Source organism: Cherax quadricarinatus, chromosome 32 (assembly GCF_038502225.1).
Source record: "Cherax quadricarinatus isolate ZL_2023a chromosome 32, ASM3850222v1, whole genome shotgun sequence".
Taxonomy (NCBI): Eukaryota; Metazoa; Arthropoda; class Malacostraca; order Decapoda; family Parastacidae; genus Cherax; species Cherax quadricarinatus.
The window spans coordinates 18939276-18957098 of NC_091323.1; the positions used below are offsets into that span (position 1 = coordinate 18939276).

The following is a 17823-nucleotide window of genomic DNA, read 5'->3' on the forward strand; positions in this document are numbered from 1 at the left end:
AATACTAAAATCATTATTTGGCTTGTGTTGGTTGAGTCATTAATCAGTCTACAGATTGACGACACAAATTAGTTTTTCCTGCGTAACCATATCCGTGGCCGTCACAGCCACTCTGGCGGGAGAGTCATCTGTGAAAACTTTGAATTGTGGTCATAGTGGGACCCATTCTAACCTCCCTATGGTGTATAAATACACCTAGTTGGATGAATCTTATTGTAGCCAGCTGGCCCAGTTGCTTAGGTGCTGGCCTGGAGTTTTACGACTCACTTGCCGCGAGTTTAATCCCCACCCGTACCCTGGTTTGTTTGCAATCGTGTCATTACGATTTCGCGAGTCATGTGACATACATGTCACTAGGTGTTGAGTTATCTTTTACACTTGACGTTAACCACTCGCATTACATTTCAAAATAATGCCTTATTTATGTATATGATTTAAACTAATTTAATTTCTGATTCTTGAAATCGTAATGACATGATTGCAAATAAACCATACCACGGGTAGGAACCATACCACGGGTAGGAACCATACCACGGGTAGGAACCATACCACGGGTAGGAACCATACCACGGGTAGAACCCGCGATCAGAGAGTCATAAAACTTTGATCATGGTTATTATGAACAAATTTTGATATTATTAACAAATTTTGATATGGAACCACCGCTAAAATAGTGTGTGATGCCTGTGTTAACCAACTCGGCCATTACCACAGAGGACAATATCAAGAATTCTCTACCAATATTAATTATATCAGGATAGCAAATGTATACACTCTTTGGTTTTGATGGTCAAGAATTATGCTAAAACAATTTCCAACACTGGGAAATGATGTTTAGTTGTTATTGCAGCCATGTTGAACATTTTTAGTATTGTTTGCTTGCAGGTATTAATACACATTCACTAGTTATTACTATTGATTTCATGGTTTCCCACTAATGATTTATTGAACAGGAAGTCAGATAAACTTATTATCTAGATTTGAAATTGAAGTTTATATTTTATAAACTCATTTTTGACACCAGATTGAAAAGCTCTTAGAATTATATGTGATTAAACTGTAAACTGCTTGGCTAGCTCAATGCATACTGATATACATCTAGAACAAGACAGGATATTGTAAGCATAAAACAAATTATGGCATGGCCTGTAAGAATACTATTACACATCACAAATGCCTTCAGTTACATAATGATGTGCATTTCAAGACTTGCTTGTTTGCATTTACAACGTCATGATGAGCACCCTTGTTTACTGCCACATCTGAAAAGCGCTTGGACTACTTCAGTCTGGGGATCCATTTTGTAGGGTTAGTCGAACCCCGTTCACCAGATGTTAGGTTTTGCGTGGCCTTAAATAACTGACCCCAGCAAAATTGCTCGAGCAAGATCCTGCTTAGGAATTTGAGAAGCATGATGTGCAGTCGAGACGTTCTCCTTTGGTTCCTCCTCATCGACACATCGTGTTGCTGCTTTAAGCCACCTCGTACAAACAGAAAAGAATAATTTGAATGAAAGGAGTTCCATTTAAAATTGTTTCCCTTTATTATTTCACTTCGCCGTAGAATAGACTTGAATATTTACCTTTATATCTTCACTATATCTTTACCTTTGATGAGTTCCAAGAGTCTTTGTACTCCCGGAGCCTGGCCACGGGCAAGGCTTGTCTGGTGCTTGCCTAGTCATCCAGACTATTGCTGCCCCACATAACCATCACATTCAATGAGGGTATCGTTCTCACCCTTGCTAGACTAAACTTACCCATATTAATCTGATAGAGTTGAGAAGTTATTGTAGGTCTGTTTTGCTTGGTCCGTTTGCCTTTGTTACTTGAAAGTTTTTACAGACGAATCTCCAGCTAGCGTGGCCGTGGCGAACTCTAGCTCAAGTCCCCTCATGGTCACTGGCTCCGTAGTGATGCAGAATTTTGGTAACACCCATTTCTTTCTGATATCAGTCAGCTCTCTCGGGGTATTTTTACGATTTATTTTATCTGTAATTCTTTGGCTGCTGAAACAAGGAGATCCCCGTTCCATGGAAGGATCAAGATGCAGTAGTTGAGGAACATTCTTGGTCGATGTTGTTCACAGCTACGGTAAACAAACCTTTTTCTAAATTATGTTGGCAGATTCATTGTTCACAGTCGTAGGCCTCGCATACATGATTGCTAGTTGTGCTAGTTATGCCTATAACCAGATCGTACGAAAATGAAAGGCCTAGTTGATTGAAAGCATCAATGATTGATATCTCGACTCCGAGTTTTTGCATGCAGTTTCAGATCTAGGTAGATAGGCAAAAGAGGATCTCTGTAATTTCTCTGTCTGCTCCCTGCACTGGCTACTCGTTTCTGTTGATGCATTTTGATATAGGTCAGCTAAGCTACAAATACTGAAGCCTGGAAAGCAGTTTTTTATTTAGATGGAATATTTATGGCATTAACGATCACATCTTTTAGGCAGTCTAGGGCAAGCAAAGGTTGCGACGTCGAAACTTAACAGTTTGGACTGAATGATCCATCATATTCGCTTTTGATTACATATTTCATGACGTCTCTCCTGATGATACTGGCAGCTTTGCTCAATATTATGTTTTTTTTTCATCATATTGACAATCTTTTTAATACTTGACCAATATTTTGATCAAAAACGAGAAGGATATCACATTCATGTATAAATATGGATGTAATATCCTTGCAGATCAGGAAATTGACAGTTCGATTTTTCAACCTTGTTCTGTGAACATTTGCATCAATTTCCATTTGTTGAAGTCTTGCTGTATGCAGATTGACCAGATCAGTCAATAAAAAACTGGTGCAACTTCTTCATTGCCATGAACTTCAGCATAGATGAGTTCAGCAAATGTAATTCCATGGCTCATCTGTTGACTGGAATTTTTTTTATCATGCTTTGGTATGTTATGCCGCTCCTCTGATGTACAGTTCCGTTAATGGTGTTTAAAACCTTTACCTTTGACCTTTGCCTTCGAAGAGTTTCGAGTGTATCTCTACTCTCTTAGCCCGGCCATGGGCCAGGTTCGTCTGGTGCTTGCCTGGTCAACTAGGCTGTTGCTGCTGGAGGCATGCTGCCCCACATATCCATCACAGCCTGGCTGATCTGGCACCTGGTGAAGATACTTGTCCAGTTTCCTCTTGAAGGCTTCTACACTTATTCCAGCCATGTCTGATATCTTCTGGTAAGATGTTAAATAGTCTGGGACCCCGGATGTTGATAAAGTGTTCCCCTAGTGTGGCCACCGCACCCCTGCTCCTAACTGGGTTTGTTTTGCACTTCCTCCCATATCTCTCACGCCAGTAAATTATAGCAGTGTACAGATTTGGGACCAGGCCCTCGAGTACTTTCCAGGTATATATTATTATGTATCTCTCTACTCCGACTACGCGAGGACAGTTCAGATAAGCATCTTACATAATAAACATCACTGGGCATCATATCTCCAACATTCAGCTTTACCAGTAGCCTCTCATCATGTAATTCTAGTGTACATTTTGTTACCCGCTGTCTAGAACAAATGTAGAAGCAACATGTGAAGGTTTTTTCAGACTTTTTCATAGAAGAAGCATATGTTCTTTGATGTGGAAGCATTACTGTGTGCAGACGGATCACTACCTTGTGAACTCCTTGCAAATTGAAAACTCAGCAGGAGAATCAATGAGAATTTTCCTCCTTTTTTTTCTTTTAAAGCTTACTGTTGTTAAATTTAATGACACACAATTTACGCCATTTTGCTTTGCCTTCTGATATTTTGTGTATCATTTTCCTCATCAATCTATCACTGTTAATGAGCAATGGCAAATCATTCATTGCTAAGCTGTGATAGCCTGATTCCTCCTGACACAGAACACACAGTCCAGTCTGTCATTAGGTTTTGTTCACTAGTGTCACGTTAAAAAAACAGTTAATATTTGTTAGCCATAGTGAAGGCTTATTATGTCCACCACCACCAGTATATTATAAGCATGTCATCAGATATAACTTGAACTTCTAGTGCCTCTTTCATGTTACCATCATAATCATTGGATTTAGATACATTTGTTGTCTGCTCTGTTTGCTGTTCTGCTGCTGCATTGCATTCGAACCCAAGATCAGATAAGTTTGAACATTTACTGAGCAGATTTTCATGATTCCGCATCTTCTCTTGTCTTTTTCTTTCGCTTGCTTCACTCTCAAATCTCCGACATGATTAATCTGAAAGGGTGAAAAATTGCTAAATACTAACTTAAGGAGAGTTCTTATCGTAATGTCTTATGAAGGTGAAATTAATTCTTTGCATGAATCACTTCGTCTCAGTTTAGTTATTATTTTCATAAAAGTTATTTTTTATTACACAATAACATACTGAAAAAAGGCACATCATTAATATTAAACTTAATTCAGTCATCAATAAAAATGGTAAAATAAAAATCATATAAAAAGGAAGGTAGGCCTTTGTCACTAGGCTTGACAAGTTGACACTATGACAGTATACTATAAGGTCTTGGCAAATCGAATAATGCCTGCCTTATCGGGAGCCACTCTTAAATCTCTATCGAAAATTAATCTCAACAATCAACAGTTCATCATATATGTAATGTAATAACAGTAATAACATACTATAATTATAACCTTACAGCAGTAACTGTGAACAGTCTTCACTTAATCTCTGGAGGCCCTCCAGCTGGCGGAGGACCCTGGGCTGCAGCCCCTGGAGGCCCTCCAGCTGGCAGAGGACCCAGGGCTGCAGCCCCTGGAGGCCCTCCAGCTGGCGGAGGATCCTGGGCTGCAGCCCCTGGAGGCCCTCCAGCTGGCAGAGGACCTTGGGCTGCAGCCCCTGGAGGCCCTCCAGCTGGCAGAGGACCCTGGGCTGCAGCCCCTGGAGGCCCTCCAGCTGGCAGAGGACCCTGGGCTGCAGCCCCTGGAGGCCCTCCAGCTGGCGGAGGACCCTGGGCTGCAGCCCCTGGAGGCCCTCCAGCTCGCGGAGGACCCTGGGCTGCAGCCCCTGGAGGCCCTCCAGCTGGCGGAGGACCCTGGGCTGCAGCCCCTGGAGGCCCTCCAGCTGGTGGAGGACCCTGGGCTGCAGCCCCTGGAGGCCCTCCAGCTGGCAGAGGACCCTGGGCTGCAGCCCCTGGAGGCCCTCCAGCTGGCAGAGGACCCTGGGCTGCAGCCCCTGGAGGCCCTCCAGCTGGCGGAGGACCCTGGGCTGCAGCCCCTGGAGGCCCTCCAGCTGGCAGAGGACCCTGGGCTGCAGCCCCTGGAGGCCCTCCAGCTGGCGGAGGACCCTGGACTGCAGCCACTGGAGGCCCTCCAGCTGGCGGAGGACCCTGGACTGCAGCCCTTGGAGTACTTCCAGCTGGCAGAGGACCCTGGGCTGCAGCCCCTGGAGGCCCTCCAGCTGGCAGAGGACCCTGGACTGCAGCCCTTGGAGTCCCTCCAGCTGGCAGAGGATCCTGGGCTGCAGCCACTGGAGGCCCTCCAGCTGGCAGAGGACTCTGGACTGCAGCCCTTGGAGTCCCTCCAGCTGTCTGAGGATCCTGGGCTGCAGCCCCTGGAGGCCCCTGGGCTGCAGCCCCTGGAGACCTTCCAGCTGGTGGAGGACCCTGGGCTGCAGCCCCTGGAGGCCTTCCAGCTGGCAGATGACCCTGGGCTGCAGCCCCTGGATGCCCTCCAGCTGGCAGATGACCCTGGGCTGCAGCCCCTGGATGCCCTCCAGCTGGCAGAGGACCCTGGACTGCAGCCCCTGGAGACCTTCCAGCTGGCAGAGGACCCTGGGCTGCAGCCCCTGGAGGCCCTCCAGCTGGTGGAGGACCCTGGGCTGCAGCCCCTGGAGACCTTCCAGCTAGCAGAGGATCCTGGGCTGCAGCCACTAGAGGCCCTCCAGCTGGTGGAGGACCCTGGGCTGCAGCCCCTGGAGACCTTCCAGCTGGCAGAGGATCCTGGGCTGCAGCCCCTGGATACCTTCCAGCTAGCAGAGGACCCTGGGCTGCAGCCCCTGGAGACCTTCCAGCTAGCAGAGGATCCTGGGCTGCAGCCCCTGGAGGCCCTCCAGCTGGTGGAGGACCCTGGGCTGCAGCCCCTGGAGACCTTCCAGCTAGCAGAGGACCCTGGGCTGCAGCCCCTGGAGACCTTCCAGCTGGCAGAGGATCCTGGGCTGCAGCCCCTGGAGACCTTCCAGCTGGCAGAGGATCCTGGGCTGCAGCCCCTGGAGACCTTCCAGCTAGCAGAGGATCCTGGGCTGCAGCCCCTGGAGGCTCTCCAACTAGCAGAGGATCCTGGGCTGCAGCCCCTGGAGACCTTCCAGCTAGCAGAGGATCCTGGACTGCAGCCCCTGGAGTCCCTCCAGCTGGCCGAGGACCCTGCGCTGCAGCCCCGGGAGACCTTCCAGCTGGCAGAGGATCCTGGGCTGCAGCCCCTGGAGGCCCTCCAGCTGGTGGAGGACCCTGGGCTGCAGCCCCTGGAGACCTTCCAGCTGGCAGAGGATCCTGGGCTGCAGCCCCTGGAGGCCCTCCAGCTGGCAGAGGACCCTGGGCTGCAGCCCCTAAATCCCATGCCTTAATCGAGCCCTGCCCACACTCCTATAACTTACTCCCACAACTCGCTCCCACACCCTTATAACTTACTCCTACAACTCACTCCCACACCTCTATAACTTACTCCCACATCCAGGGCCGGATTAAGAAGTCTCCGGACCCTAGGCTATTCAGATTGGCGGGGCCCCTTTGAGTTACGGGTAAGCGAAGCGACCCCTTCCAGCTTGGGGGTGGGGGGGGGGTCGGTGTGCGCCTGTTTAAGGTCTAATTAAATACATTCTGGCTATTTAGATTAAATTTAATAGGGAAAGTACGTCAAGACAACCAAAACCATTTACCAACAGCCATTATAACTATCTTGTTAAATCATGCATTTTAAAGAGAATAAACTCAAGACAGCATAGTATTTCTAGATTAGGCTATTAAAGTAGTGACATCATGTACCTATTATATTCAGCATAACCACTACAGCACTATTATTCCCTTTATAAATCACTGACCATTATTGTTATCATTGTATCATGCATAAGACTAAAAAATCATATAAACTCAAGAAAGTAAAGAATTGTTTATATTCACAGGCACTTCTTAAATAAACTTTTTTTCTGGATTTCATATTGGCAAAATCATCAATTATATTCTGAAAATCAATATTTCTTGTTAGATCAGATTCAGTGGTCAACAAGGCTAGGTTACACAATTTGTCTTGACTCATTGTTGAACGGAGCTGGTTTTTCACTCTTTTCAAAACAGAAAATGAACGTTCTCCTTCACAGTTAGTAGCTGGAAGTGTTAGGTAAAGGCGATACACTATGTCAACATTAGGGAAGGTTTCTGAGATACCTGCATTTCTTAAATGTTTCAAAGCAGCTGAGGGTGCACATTTTTCAGGTGGAGCTTTAATCTGATTCATATACCCAGCAAAATGAACTATTTCTTCAACAAATGTGTCCTGAACATCTGCTGAAAAGTGTTGTTGCAACTTTAATGCAGCTTCTCTCAATTCTGCATCTGGCATAGTAGTAATTTTGATCGGAAATCCAAACTTGTCATTGAGATTCTGGTAGATTTCTTTTCTTTTCACCAATTCTGTAATCAGTGAATCCAGAATGACGAAGTATGTAGCTGTCTTACATTTCTGCCTTGGTAGCAACACAATTTCATTGTCTGGCTCTTCAAAATTGCGTTTCCTCTTCCTTGACCGCTGATGATCAGCCCGGTAACTGTAGTCTTTCACCAGCAGTTTAGCTTTCTCTTCAAACATTTCAAAAGCTTCATCATTGCGAAGTGAGCTTACAAATTCCACTAAGCCTGCATAGAGGTTAGCACAAGTAGCCATTTCAATTTCAATTTTCTGAAGTGTCTTGTTCGTGGCATTTAACCGTTCCAGTAAACAGTCCCAAAGCACACAGAGTAAGGCCAATTCAAAATCTTCCAATTTTGATGCTAAGCTGGCTGCTTCGCTTCTTGTAGTTGCTGTCTGGTCTTCATCCTCTGCTATTTGGATCAAAGCAGAACGTATTTCAGCAAAGCTGTCTTTCAAAGCATGTGTTGCATCATGCTGCGCTGACCACCTTGTTGTTGATAATGATTTGATGACATCTCCATGAATGGTTGACTTGAGTATACTCCACCGATGCGTTGAAGCAGAGAAAAAATTAAAGAGTGCTTGTTAAAGTCCAAAAAATGAAACTGCAGCGACACAACACTCCGCAGCACATGACCCAACAAGATTAAGAGAATGTGCTGAGCAGGGCACATATTCAGCAAGTGGGTTGATTTGCTTGATACGGGCTTGCAATCCATTATATTTACCCGACATGTTACTTGCATTGTCGTAGCTCTGGCCACGGCAATCCATAATAGAGAGATCATGTTCAAGCAGAGTATCCAGTACTACATTCATCATTGTTTCTCCATTATGGCCTGAAAGAGGAATGAATTTTATAAAGCGCTCTACAGGCTTACCACTGGAGTCGACAAAGCGAACAATGAATGTCAATTGATCTGTATGTGAAATATCTGGTGTTGAATCTACACTTATTGCAAAGTATTTTGCAGTTTTCACAGCTGCTATGATGTTATTGAGAACTTTCTTAGTCATCAGTTCAATAAATTCATTGCATATAGTAGATGACATGTAAGATACAGTGCCTCTTCCTGCATTCCCAAGGCGTGACACATGATTTGCTAAGAATGGATCGAATTGTGCTAACAGTTCTATGTTCCCTAGGAAATTGCCATTGTTTTCCGAACCAAAAACCTTATTTTCTGCACAGAAAGCAAGTCCTCTTAGAGCTAAGAATTTTACAACAGCAACAACTCTTTCTAGAACTTTTCTCCAATAAGTGCGCTCTTTTTCAGTTTGATTTTCCAAATGAGAATCCAATAAGCCTTTTTTTCTGTGCACGAAATACACTGGCTGAAATGCAGCTCCTGTGAGTGGTGCTGTTTTCATGTTCCTTGAAACGCTTGGAATTTTTCCAGTCATTGAACCCCTGTGTGAAGGTATTTTCTTTGGTAGAAAATAGCTTGCATGCTGAGCAGTACACTTTTCCTGAGCTTTCAGAGTATACCATCCATGATCTTTTCACAGTTTCTGAATTTGCAAGCTTCCTATAAAACATAGATGACTTTAAACAACGACGACTTCCATCATCATAAATCCTTGCTGATTTCCTAAAGTCAATGTTCAGAGTTTGACTGAAGGTTTCTGCAATGAAAGCATTACGTAGAGAATCTGGGATTACATTTGGCCATGAGACAGGATCTTTTAAGACAAATCCTGTGGATGAAATGTCCGTTGAGACATTGAGAGGAGACACAAAAGAAGTAGATGCTGGCTGAGAAATAATGGAGGGAGGGCTTCCTGTATGATCTGACGTATCTGCAGATTCAACTGTACTGGTAACATCAGAAACTGTTTTCGTGAACATGTCTATGATCTTTCTGCAGCTTCCTACATCTTTCTTTTTCTGTTCTTCTTCTTGAAATTTCTTCTTTCTTTTCTGTGACCCACTCGCATAAGAACGTCCAACATCACGTTCACGAGATGCCATAATGAGGATGTATCACTGTCTGTAATCATGCAAATACAAATTTTTCATTATCAATTATTATTAATTTTTTAATTATTATTAAATTTTTTTTTCTGTCAATTGGGGGGACATGGCCCTTGTAGCCCCCTTTCCTCTGGCTGCGCATCTAAAAATTCAAAACGTTACCAGAAAGGAGTCATATACATAACTTTTACCATAGATTAGGTTAGTGATTTGGGGTACGAATATTTTACTAATTCATCCTCCTTGATCTCCAATTTACTTAAACAGAAATCATACTGAGTCCAAGAACAATGCACAGTGGTATTTATATTACCATTTTCATAACTAAACTAATCATTATGTTTTGCATGATATATAGCCTACCACCATAGGTAAGGACATGAGAATTAAAGAATGCAGGGACAATTTTCAGTTTCACCCAACCAACGATTTTCTGATGTGGCTTATGTGTTTCTGGGGAAATATGTAGTAAATTAATTGATGTTCTACATCACTTCCGTCGCAACTTGAAAACTAAGCATTTGCGACGGAAGTGACGTAGAACATCAATCAATTGAGATCTGTTATTGAAATGATAAAGACTTAAAGACAGGACAAAGTGCTTTTAAAACCTACAAACGGAAGTCAGTTTGCATTTTTAGGTTTTTCTTTATAGTATTTTTACCAAAAATGCGTCTTTACTGGTCCATGCGTCTTTACTGGTCAAGTAACCCTATCAGGTACCTCCCTTAACATTTAGAGGCAAAAACAAACATTTATCCATACACATCAACAACACTTCAGTTAATTTGTCACAGTACAAGTCTAGATAATGTGTAATTACTACAGAAAATTGGAGAGGAATCTCCCATACTCACCCATTAGCGGGAAAACACAGGGAAAACACAGCTGTTCTGATGTAAACAAAGGCATGTTGAGTGTTGCCATCTATGGTTAGGTTTATTTATTTTTATTTTATTTTATTTCATTATTTAGTTTTGTTTTGATTAATTTTTAAATATCAATTTTACTCTCCAAACACTTGAACTTTTTAGGTAGGGACCCCTTTGCACTTGCACCATGTGCGCAGTCTTGGATGAGCCCCTGAACCCCTTGAACCGCGGGGCCCTAGGCAAATGCCTCGTTTGCCTATGCGGTAATCCGGCCCTGCCCACATCCCTACAACTTGCTCCCACACCTCTATAACTTTCACAATCCTAAAACTCGTTCCTATAACCCTACAACTTCTACACCCCTACAGTTCATTCTCAGACCCCTACAATGCACTCCCAAACCCCCAACTCATTACTAGACCCCTACAACCCACTCCCAAACACTAAAACTCACTTCCACACCCTATAAACAGAAGAATAATCCCCCCTCCACCTCACACCCCCTCACCCACCCAAATCCCAACACCCACTCACGCCGCCACTGCTGCTGCTGCTGCTGCTATTGTTGTTGTTGTTGTTGTTACGTATGTGCTAGACATGCGCTACTAATATTGAATAACTTGTACATTTAGTTTGTCATAATTCATTTGTTTACATTTTATTTAGAAATGTAATAAGATGTTTTTCTTCAGGATGCCAGTTTTGTTCTGTCTGCCTTGGTGGCAGCAGTGGAAGAAGGAAACCTGCCAGGCCTGGAGAAACTCTTCAATGTTGCACAGAACATTGACGTCAACATGGCGAACAAGGTATGAAAAAGACCCAGACTTGCTTTTTAACTCGTAGGTTCACTTAATTCACATCTCTCTCCAGTAAAAGTTATTATTATTTTTATTATTTGTCTTTTCTCTGTAAAGCTACATATATTTTCTAGCAAAACACATTGGCCTCCTTAATATCTCCATTTAATTTCATTAATATGTATTATTATATAACATTGTGGTTTTAGCTCATGACCATATACAGTGAAACCTTGGCTTACGAGTTTAATCCGTTCCTTGATCTTGCTCGTATTCTGATCTGCTCGTATGCTGGTCAATTTTCCTCATTTAAGTTAATTGAAATGCCATTAATCCATTCCAACAGAATTCCTGCTCTGGGAGGCAAGACAAAAGTACATGTACTTCAATATGATGCTAATATCAACTCTATGGGTTATTTATCTATCATAATTCATCTAATATGACATAATAAGCAATGTAAATACAGTAGAGCCCCACTTTACAGCGTTTCGCTTTACGGCATTCTGCTAATATGGACATTTCAAATTATGACCAAAACTCGCTATACGGCTCCCTCCCCCCCACACGCCTTTCTAATACGGTCACTGTGGCCCACCCAGTTTGTTTACATTCTCCCTGAGCACATCTCATTATGTCTGGAAACTTTCCAAAATTTCAAGTGTTTTAAGGTTATTGCATATTTTATATGTACTGTACTTTATAATTAAACTTGTGTTCACCTGTACCTAAATATAATTACACACTGTGCTGGCATGCAGGTACACATTAAAATCACTAAGAGTCTCTCTACTCTTGATGCCATTATAATAATAATAATAATAATAATCTCTTGGGTGCATTAAATGTCGCATATTACATTAATATAGACATTTCCCTTAATATATGATATTTTTTCAAAATTATATAAGAAACACATTATGTAACACACAAACATGATACATGAACCCACAGTATAAAAATAGATATAAATATGAGCTGCTTACCAAACGGTTTGTAGGAGTGTCGGAAGAATTACGTTTTCTCTGGTCCATCACCTGTTACTAGGGGATAACTGTAGAAAAATATTCCTTTCGTATGCCTTCACTCTATAGCGATTCACGACCCTTGTGGATTTAGCACTTCTTTTTTATTATGATAATAATAATATCATTCACTCTAAAAATAGTGTGTTGCAATGATTATAGAAGTGTTGCTGTTTATTATTCTGTACTAACTTGTACAATTTGTCCACAATGTAAGAGTATTTGTTTTGTGATTTAATTATTATTATAATAAAAAAATATTGTAAGGTAAAAGTTTCACAAACTCTTACAAAAGTACGTGAATGAACTAAAACTGGATAAGTATTAATACCGTCTATTTCGCCTGACCGAGTGATCGTCCACCACCCGTTCAGTTTGTGTTTTTACACTGTCTGGGCTCCGTGTATCTCGTTTTCTCTCGTTTACTTTTCGTTAACTAACTGGCTCTCGTTGACGATGGCATCTAAGCTTAATTGTTATGAAAAGAAGAGTCGTAAGCCTCTTACTTTAAGTGCCAAGTTAGAAATGATTAAACTTAGTGAACAAGGTATGTCAATGGCTGAGATAGCAGGTGAGCTTGGTTTGGTTCGTCAAACGGTTAGTACAGTTATGAACAATAAGGAGAAAGCGTTGCAGGAAATTAAAAGTGCTACACCAGTGACCACTAAAGTTATAAGAAAACGTGATAACCTTATTGCTGACATGGAAAAACTTTTAATAGTGTGGATTGATGATCAGACTAGTCACAATGTGCCTTTAAGCCGAGCCATTATCCAGTCCAAGACCCTAAGTCTCTTCAATTCTTTGAAGGCTGAGAGAGGGGAGGAAGCTGCTGAAGATAAATTCTCAGCTAGCAGAGGCTGGTTTAATAGGTTAAGGAAAGAAGTCAACTTCACAACATCAGAGTGCAGGGTGAAGCTGCAAGCGCTGACAATTTAGCTGCAGAAAATTATCCACGTGAGCTAGCCGAGATAATAGAATGTGGTGGATATACCAAGCAACAGATTTTTAATGTGGATGAGACTGCTTTATTTTGGAAGATGCCATCTAGGACATTTATTGCTAAAGAAGAGAAGTCAATGCCTGGCTTCAAAGCTGCAAAAGACAGGCTAACACTCTTGCTAGGAGCTAATGCAGCTGGTGACTGCAAGTTAAAACCTATGATGATTTATCACTCAGAATCCTAGAGCCCTGAAGAACTGTGCAAAAGGCAGCCTCCCCGTTTATTACAAATCTAATTTGAAAGCTTGGATGACTGCCGATCTTTTCATAATTAAAAGAGAGAAGCTTACGACGACGTTTCGGTCCGACTTGGACCATTGACAAAGTGTGACTTTGTCAATGGTCCAAGTCTGACCGAAACGTCGTCGTAAGCTTCTCTCTTTTATGTGCGGGTTATTTGTGTATCGTTCCAGTCACGGTATTGTGCCTTTTTTGTTATTTTCATAATTGGTTCATGGACTATTTTAAGCCTACAGTTGAGGCTTACTGTAAGGAAAAGAAAATTCCTTTTAATGTTTTACTTGTTTTAGACAATGCCCCTGCCGACCCTACAGCTCTAAATGGTATGTACAAGGAGATAAATGTTGCTTTTATACCTGCAAACACAACTTCATTACTGCAGCTGATGGACCAAGGTGTAATTGCAGCCTTTAAATCTTATTACCTAAGGAGAACTTTCATTAAGGCTGTAAATTTCCTAGACAGTGATAAAATGCCAGGGCCTAAACAAAATAAAAACTTTTTGGAAAGGTTTCACAATTTTGGATGGTATTAAAAATATTAGAGATGCATGGAATGAAGTTAAAGAAACTACACTCAAAGGTGTTTGGAAGAATTTGATTCCTGAACTTATGGATGATTTTGAAGGGTTTGAGAATCCAGTGGAGGAAGTGAGTGGTAAATGTTGTAGGTATGGCAAGGGAATTAGAATTAGAATTGGAAGTGGAGCCTGAGGATGTGGAAGAATTGCTTCTCTCTCATGATGAGGCTCTGACAGACCAAGATCTTCTTCTGATTGAAGAGCAGAGAAGGAAATTTCATGAAGAGATCCATCCTGATGGTAGTCCTGTTGCCATTAAAGAAATGAAAACTCAGGATTTGGAAGAAGCTATCAACCATATAGAAATAGCAATGGCAATTTTTGAGAAGATTGATCCAAATTTCGAACGAAGTTCAACAGTGAATGCATCCCTTTCCCATGATGTTACATGCTGTAAAGAAATTTTAAGGGAAAGGAAAAAAAAATCCATGAGGCAAAGTTCAATGCTTTCCTACTTTAAGAAAATATCATGGCAGCCTTCAACATCAACAGCTAGCCTTGGACAGCCTTCAACATCAACAGCTAGCCTTGGACAGCCTTCAACATCAACAGCTAACCTTGAACAGCCTTCAACATCAACAGCTAGCTTTGGACAGCCTTCAACATCAACAGCTAGCCTTGAATCAGCCTTCAACATCAACAGCTAACCTTGAATCAGCCTTCAACATCAACAGCTGACCTTGAACAGCCTTCAACATCAACAGCTAGCCTTGAACAGCCTTCAACATCAACAGCTAACCTTGAACAGCCTTCAACATCAACAGCTAACCTTGAACAGCCTTCAACATCAACAGCTAGCCTTGAACAGCCTTCAACATCAACAGCTAACCTTGAACAGCCTTCAACATCAACAGCTAACCTTGAACAGCCTTCAACATCAACAGCTAGCCTTGAACAGCCTTCAACATCAACAGCTAGCCTTGAACAGCCTTCAACATCAACAGCTAGCCTTGAACAGCCTTCAACATCAACAGCTAACCTTGAACAGCCTTCAACATCAACAGCTAGCCTTGAACAGCCTTCAACATCAACAGCTAGCCTTGAACAGCCTTCAACATCAACAGCTAACCTTGAACAGCCTTCAACATCAACAGCTAACCTTGAACAGCCTTCAACATCAACAGCTAGCCTTGAACAGCCTTCAACATCAACAGCTAGCCTTGAACAGCCTTCAACATCAACAGCTAACCTTGAACAGCCTTCAACATCAACAGCTAGCCTTGAACAGCCTTCAACATCAACAGCTAGCATTCAACAGCCTTCAACATCAACAGCTAATCTTGAACAGTCTTCAACATCAACAGCTGACCTTGAACAGCCTTCAGCATCAACAGCAACATACACTCATTCAAAAGTTTCACACAAGTCTCCAAAACGAATCAAATTAGTTGAGGAATTAGAGGATGATGGTCTGCCATCTCATGATTTGATTCAATAACTACATTGCCACTCACCTCTCACATTCATATTAAGTAATTTAAGGTAAGTAATAAATGTACTGTGTGTGTGTTTTTACTTTTCATTGTGTTTTTAATGCCTAGTTCTATTGCTAATTTAATATATGTCAGTGTAAACACGTTATCTAGCATTTATATGCATTTATAAGAAAAAGAAAGTGTTCCACTTTATGGCGGTTTCCGCTCTACGGCGGTAGCCTAGAACCTAACCAGCGATATAAGTGGGGCCCTACTGTAACATAGAAACCTGATATATACTCTAGAATGAATAAAATGTCATTATATGACAAGTAGTGGCGGCCATTCCCTACCTCAAGCGCCGCCTTGTTGTGGGTCAGCGAGGGAGACCACCCGCCCTCCCCTGCCCTCCCGCACTCCCGACACCACCATCCCAGCTTCATAATCACGTGTTCAGTTCCACTTCTCTCCTACAAGCTTGCTGTGCTTGTTTACCTGGAGTTTACCTGGAGAGGGCTTCGGGGGTCATTGCCCCCGCGGCCCAGTCTGAGACCAGGCCTCATGGTGGCTCAGGGTCTGACCAACCAGGCTGTGAATTGTGTTTTGATCTTTTAATTACCATATCCTATCTACCAAGCAATCATGACACCCAGTAGGCATACCAGTGTTGCTGACTTACTGACTTGACTTACTCACTGAATGACTTGACTGACTTACCATACCATACCACCATCACAACCACTACCACCCTCTACCACCTCCACCCTCTACTCCTCTACCACCACCACTACAACCCTCTACCACCATCACTACCACCATCACAATCATTACCACCCTCTACCACCATCACAATTGCTACCACCACTACAACCCTCTACCACCACCACTACAACCCTCTTCCACCATCACTACCACCCCTCTACCACCATCACAATTGCTACCACCCTCTACCACCACCACTACAACCCTCTACCACCATCACTACCACCCTCTACCACCATCACAATCACTACCACCCTCTACCACCACCACTACAACCCTCTACCACCACCACTACAACCCTCTACCACCACCACTACAACCCTCTACCACCACCACTACAACCCTCTACCACCACCACTACAACCCTCTACCACCACCACTACAACCCTCTACCACTATCACCCTTTACCACCACCACTTTCATATTTTTCTACAAACTTTTTCTTAAATTATGTGTTTCTCACATTCTTTACCATAGGGCTGGTACTAGAAGCTTTCTTGGGGCCCATGGTGGCTTATTTAGCAGTTACAAGCACCAAAAAAATGGAATAATACAAAATATATCGCATGTATGCACGGAATCATCCTCACTGGCTTTGTAAACAATGGCACACTGGCTGGTACATGGAGTGAGTGGCCGGGCCCACTCAGGGCACCATGCCCGTTCGGGACGAAAGCTCCTCCTTGAGCTTTTAGGTGTTATCCGAGCCAATTTTTTTTATGCCAAAGCGAGGTGTTACCCAATTTTGGCATTAGCCGATGCCACCGTTAACTGAGGGTCCACTGTACTATTACATCTATCATCCGACTTATGGCCGAGTTCGGTTCCGAGAAACCGGTCGTAAGTCGAAATGGACGTAAGTCGAACTTTACTACTGAATATCAACATAACATTTTTGTAATGACTTTATTTTATTGTTTTATTTTGGTATTTCATGTTTTACTTTACTTTTTATGCTGTTAATACTGTATTTTATACTGTAAGGTTTAGGATAAACAGTGTGTACAACACAAACACTTGTTATTTCCCAGAAATTTGGCATAAAAAACACGATCCTAAGTCGAGTCCTCGTATGTCGAGCAGGTCATAAGTCGGATGGTAGGTGTATTTCTGTTGTAATTATAGTCTTCAGTAGTAAAAACAACATAATACATCATGACAATAAACTACAATTATATATTCACTTTTATTTCTGTAAGATCTGGAGGTCTAAACAAAAGTTGTTTGAGGGGGAAGCTCGCATCCTAAATTTTTGCTCATATCCAGAAACAAAAAATTGACCGAGCGACTGCTCATATCCTGAAAAACTCGTATGGTGGGGCACTCATAAGCCGAGGTTCTACTGTATTTTATTGTCGGTACAAAAAGTGTTCATTTTATTTTCATTATTTATATTACATATTAATATATTAAATATAATAGGGTGGATAGGGGGAACAGTGTGGCAGATGTTGCAAGTGTATGGAAATAGGTGGTAGGTTGCCAAAAGCAGTTAAGAGTTTTTACAAGGATAGTGAGTCTCAGGTTAAAGTATGTAGGGGAGAGG

The 17823-nt window shown here is 42.5% G+C and overlaps 1 protein-coding gene across 1 annotated transcript in view; it reads left to right on the top strand.

Annotated features, from left to right (window-relative positions):
- LOC128690311 (death-associated protein kinase 1-like) overlaps nucleotides 1–17823 on the top strand; it is a 532947-nt gene that overhangs the window by 284244 nt on the left and 230880 nt on the right. The window contains 1 exon segment of the mRNA XM_070090725.1: nucleotides 11148–11261. Within this exon segment, the coding sequence (XP_069946826.1) occupies nucleotides 11148–11261 (114 nt within the window).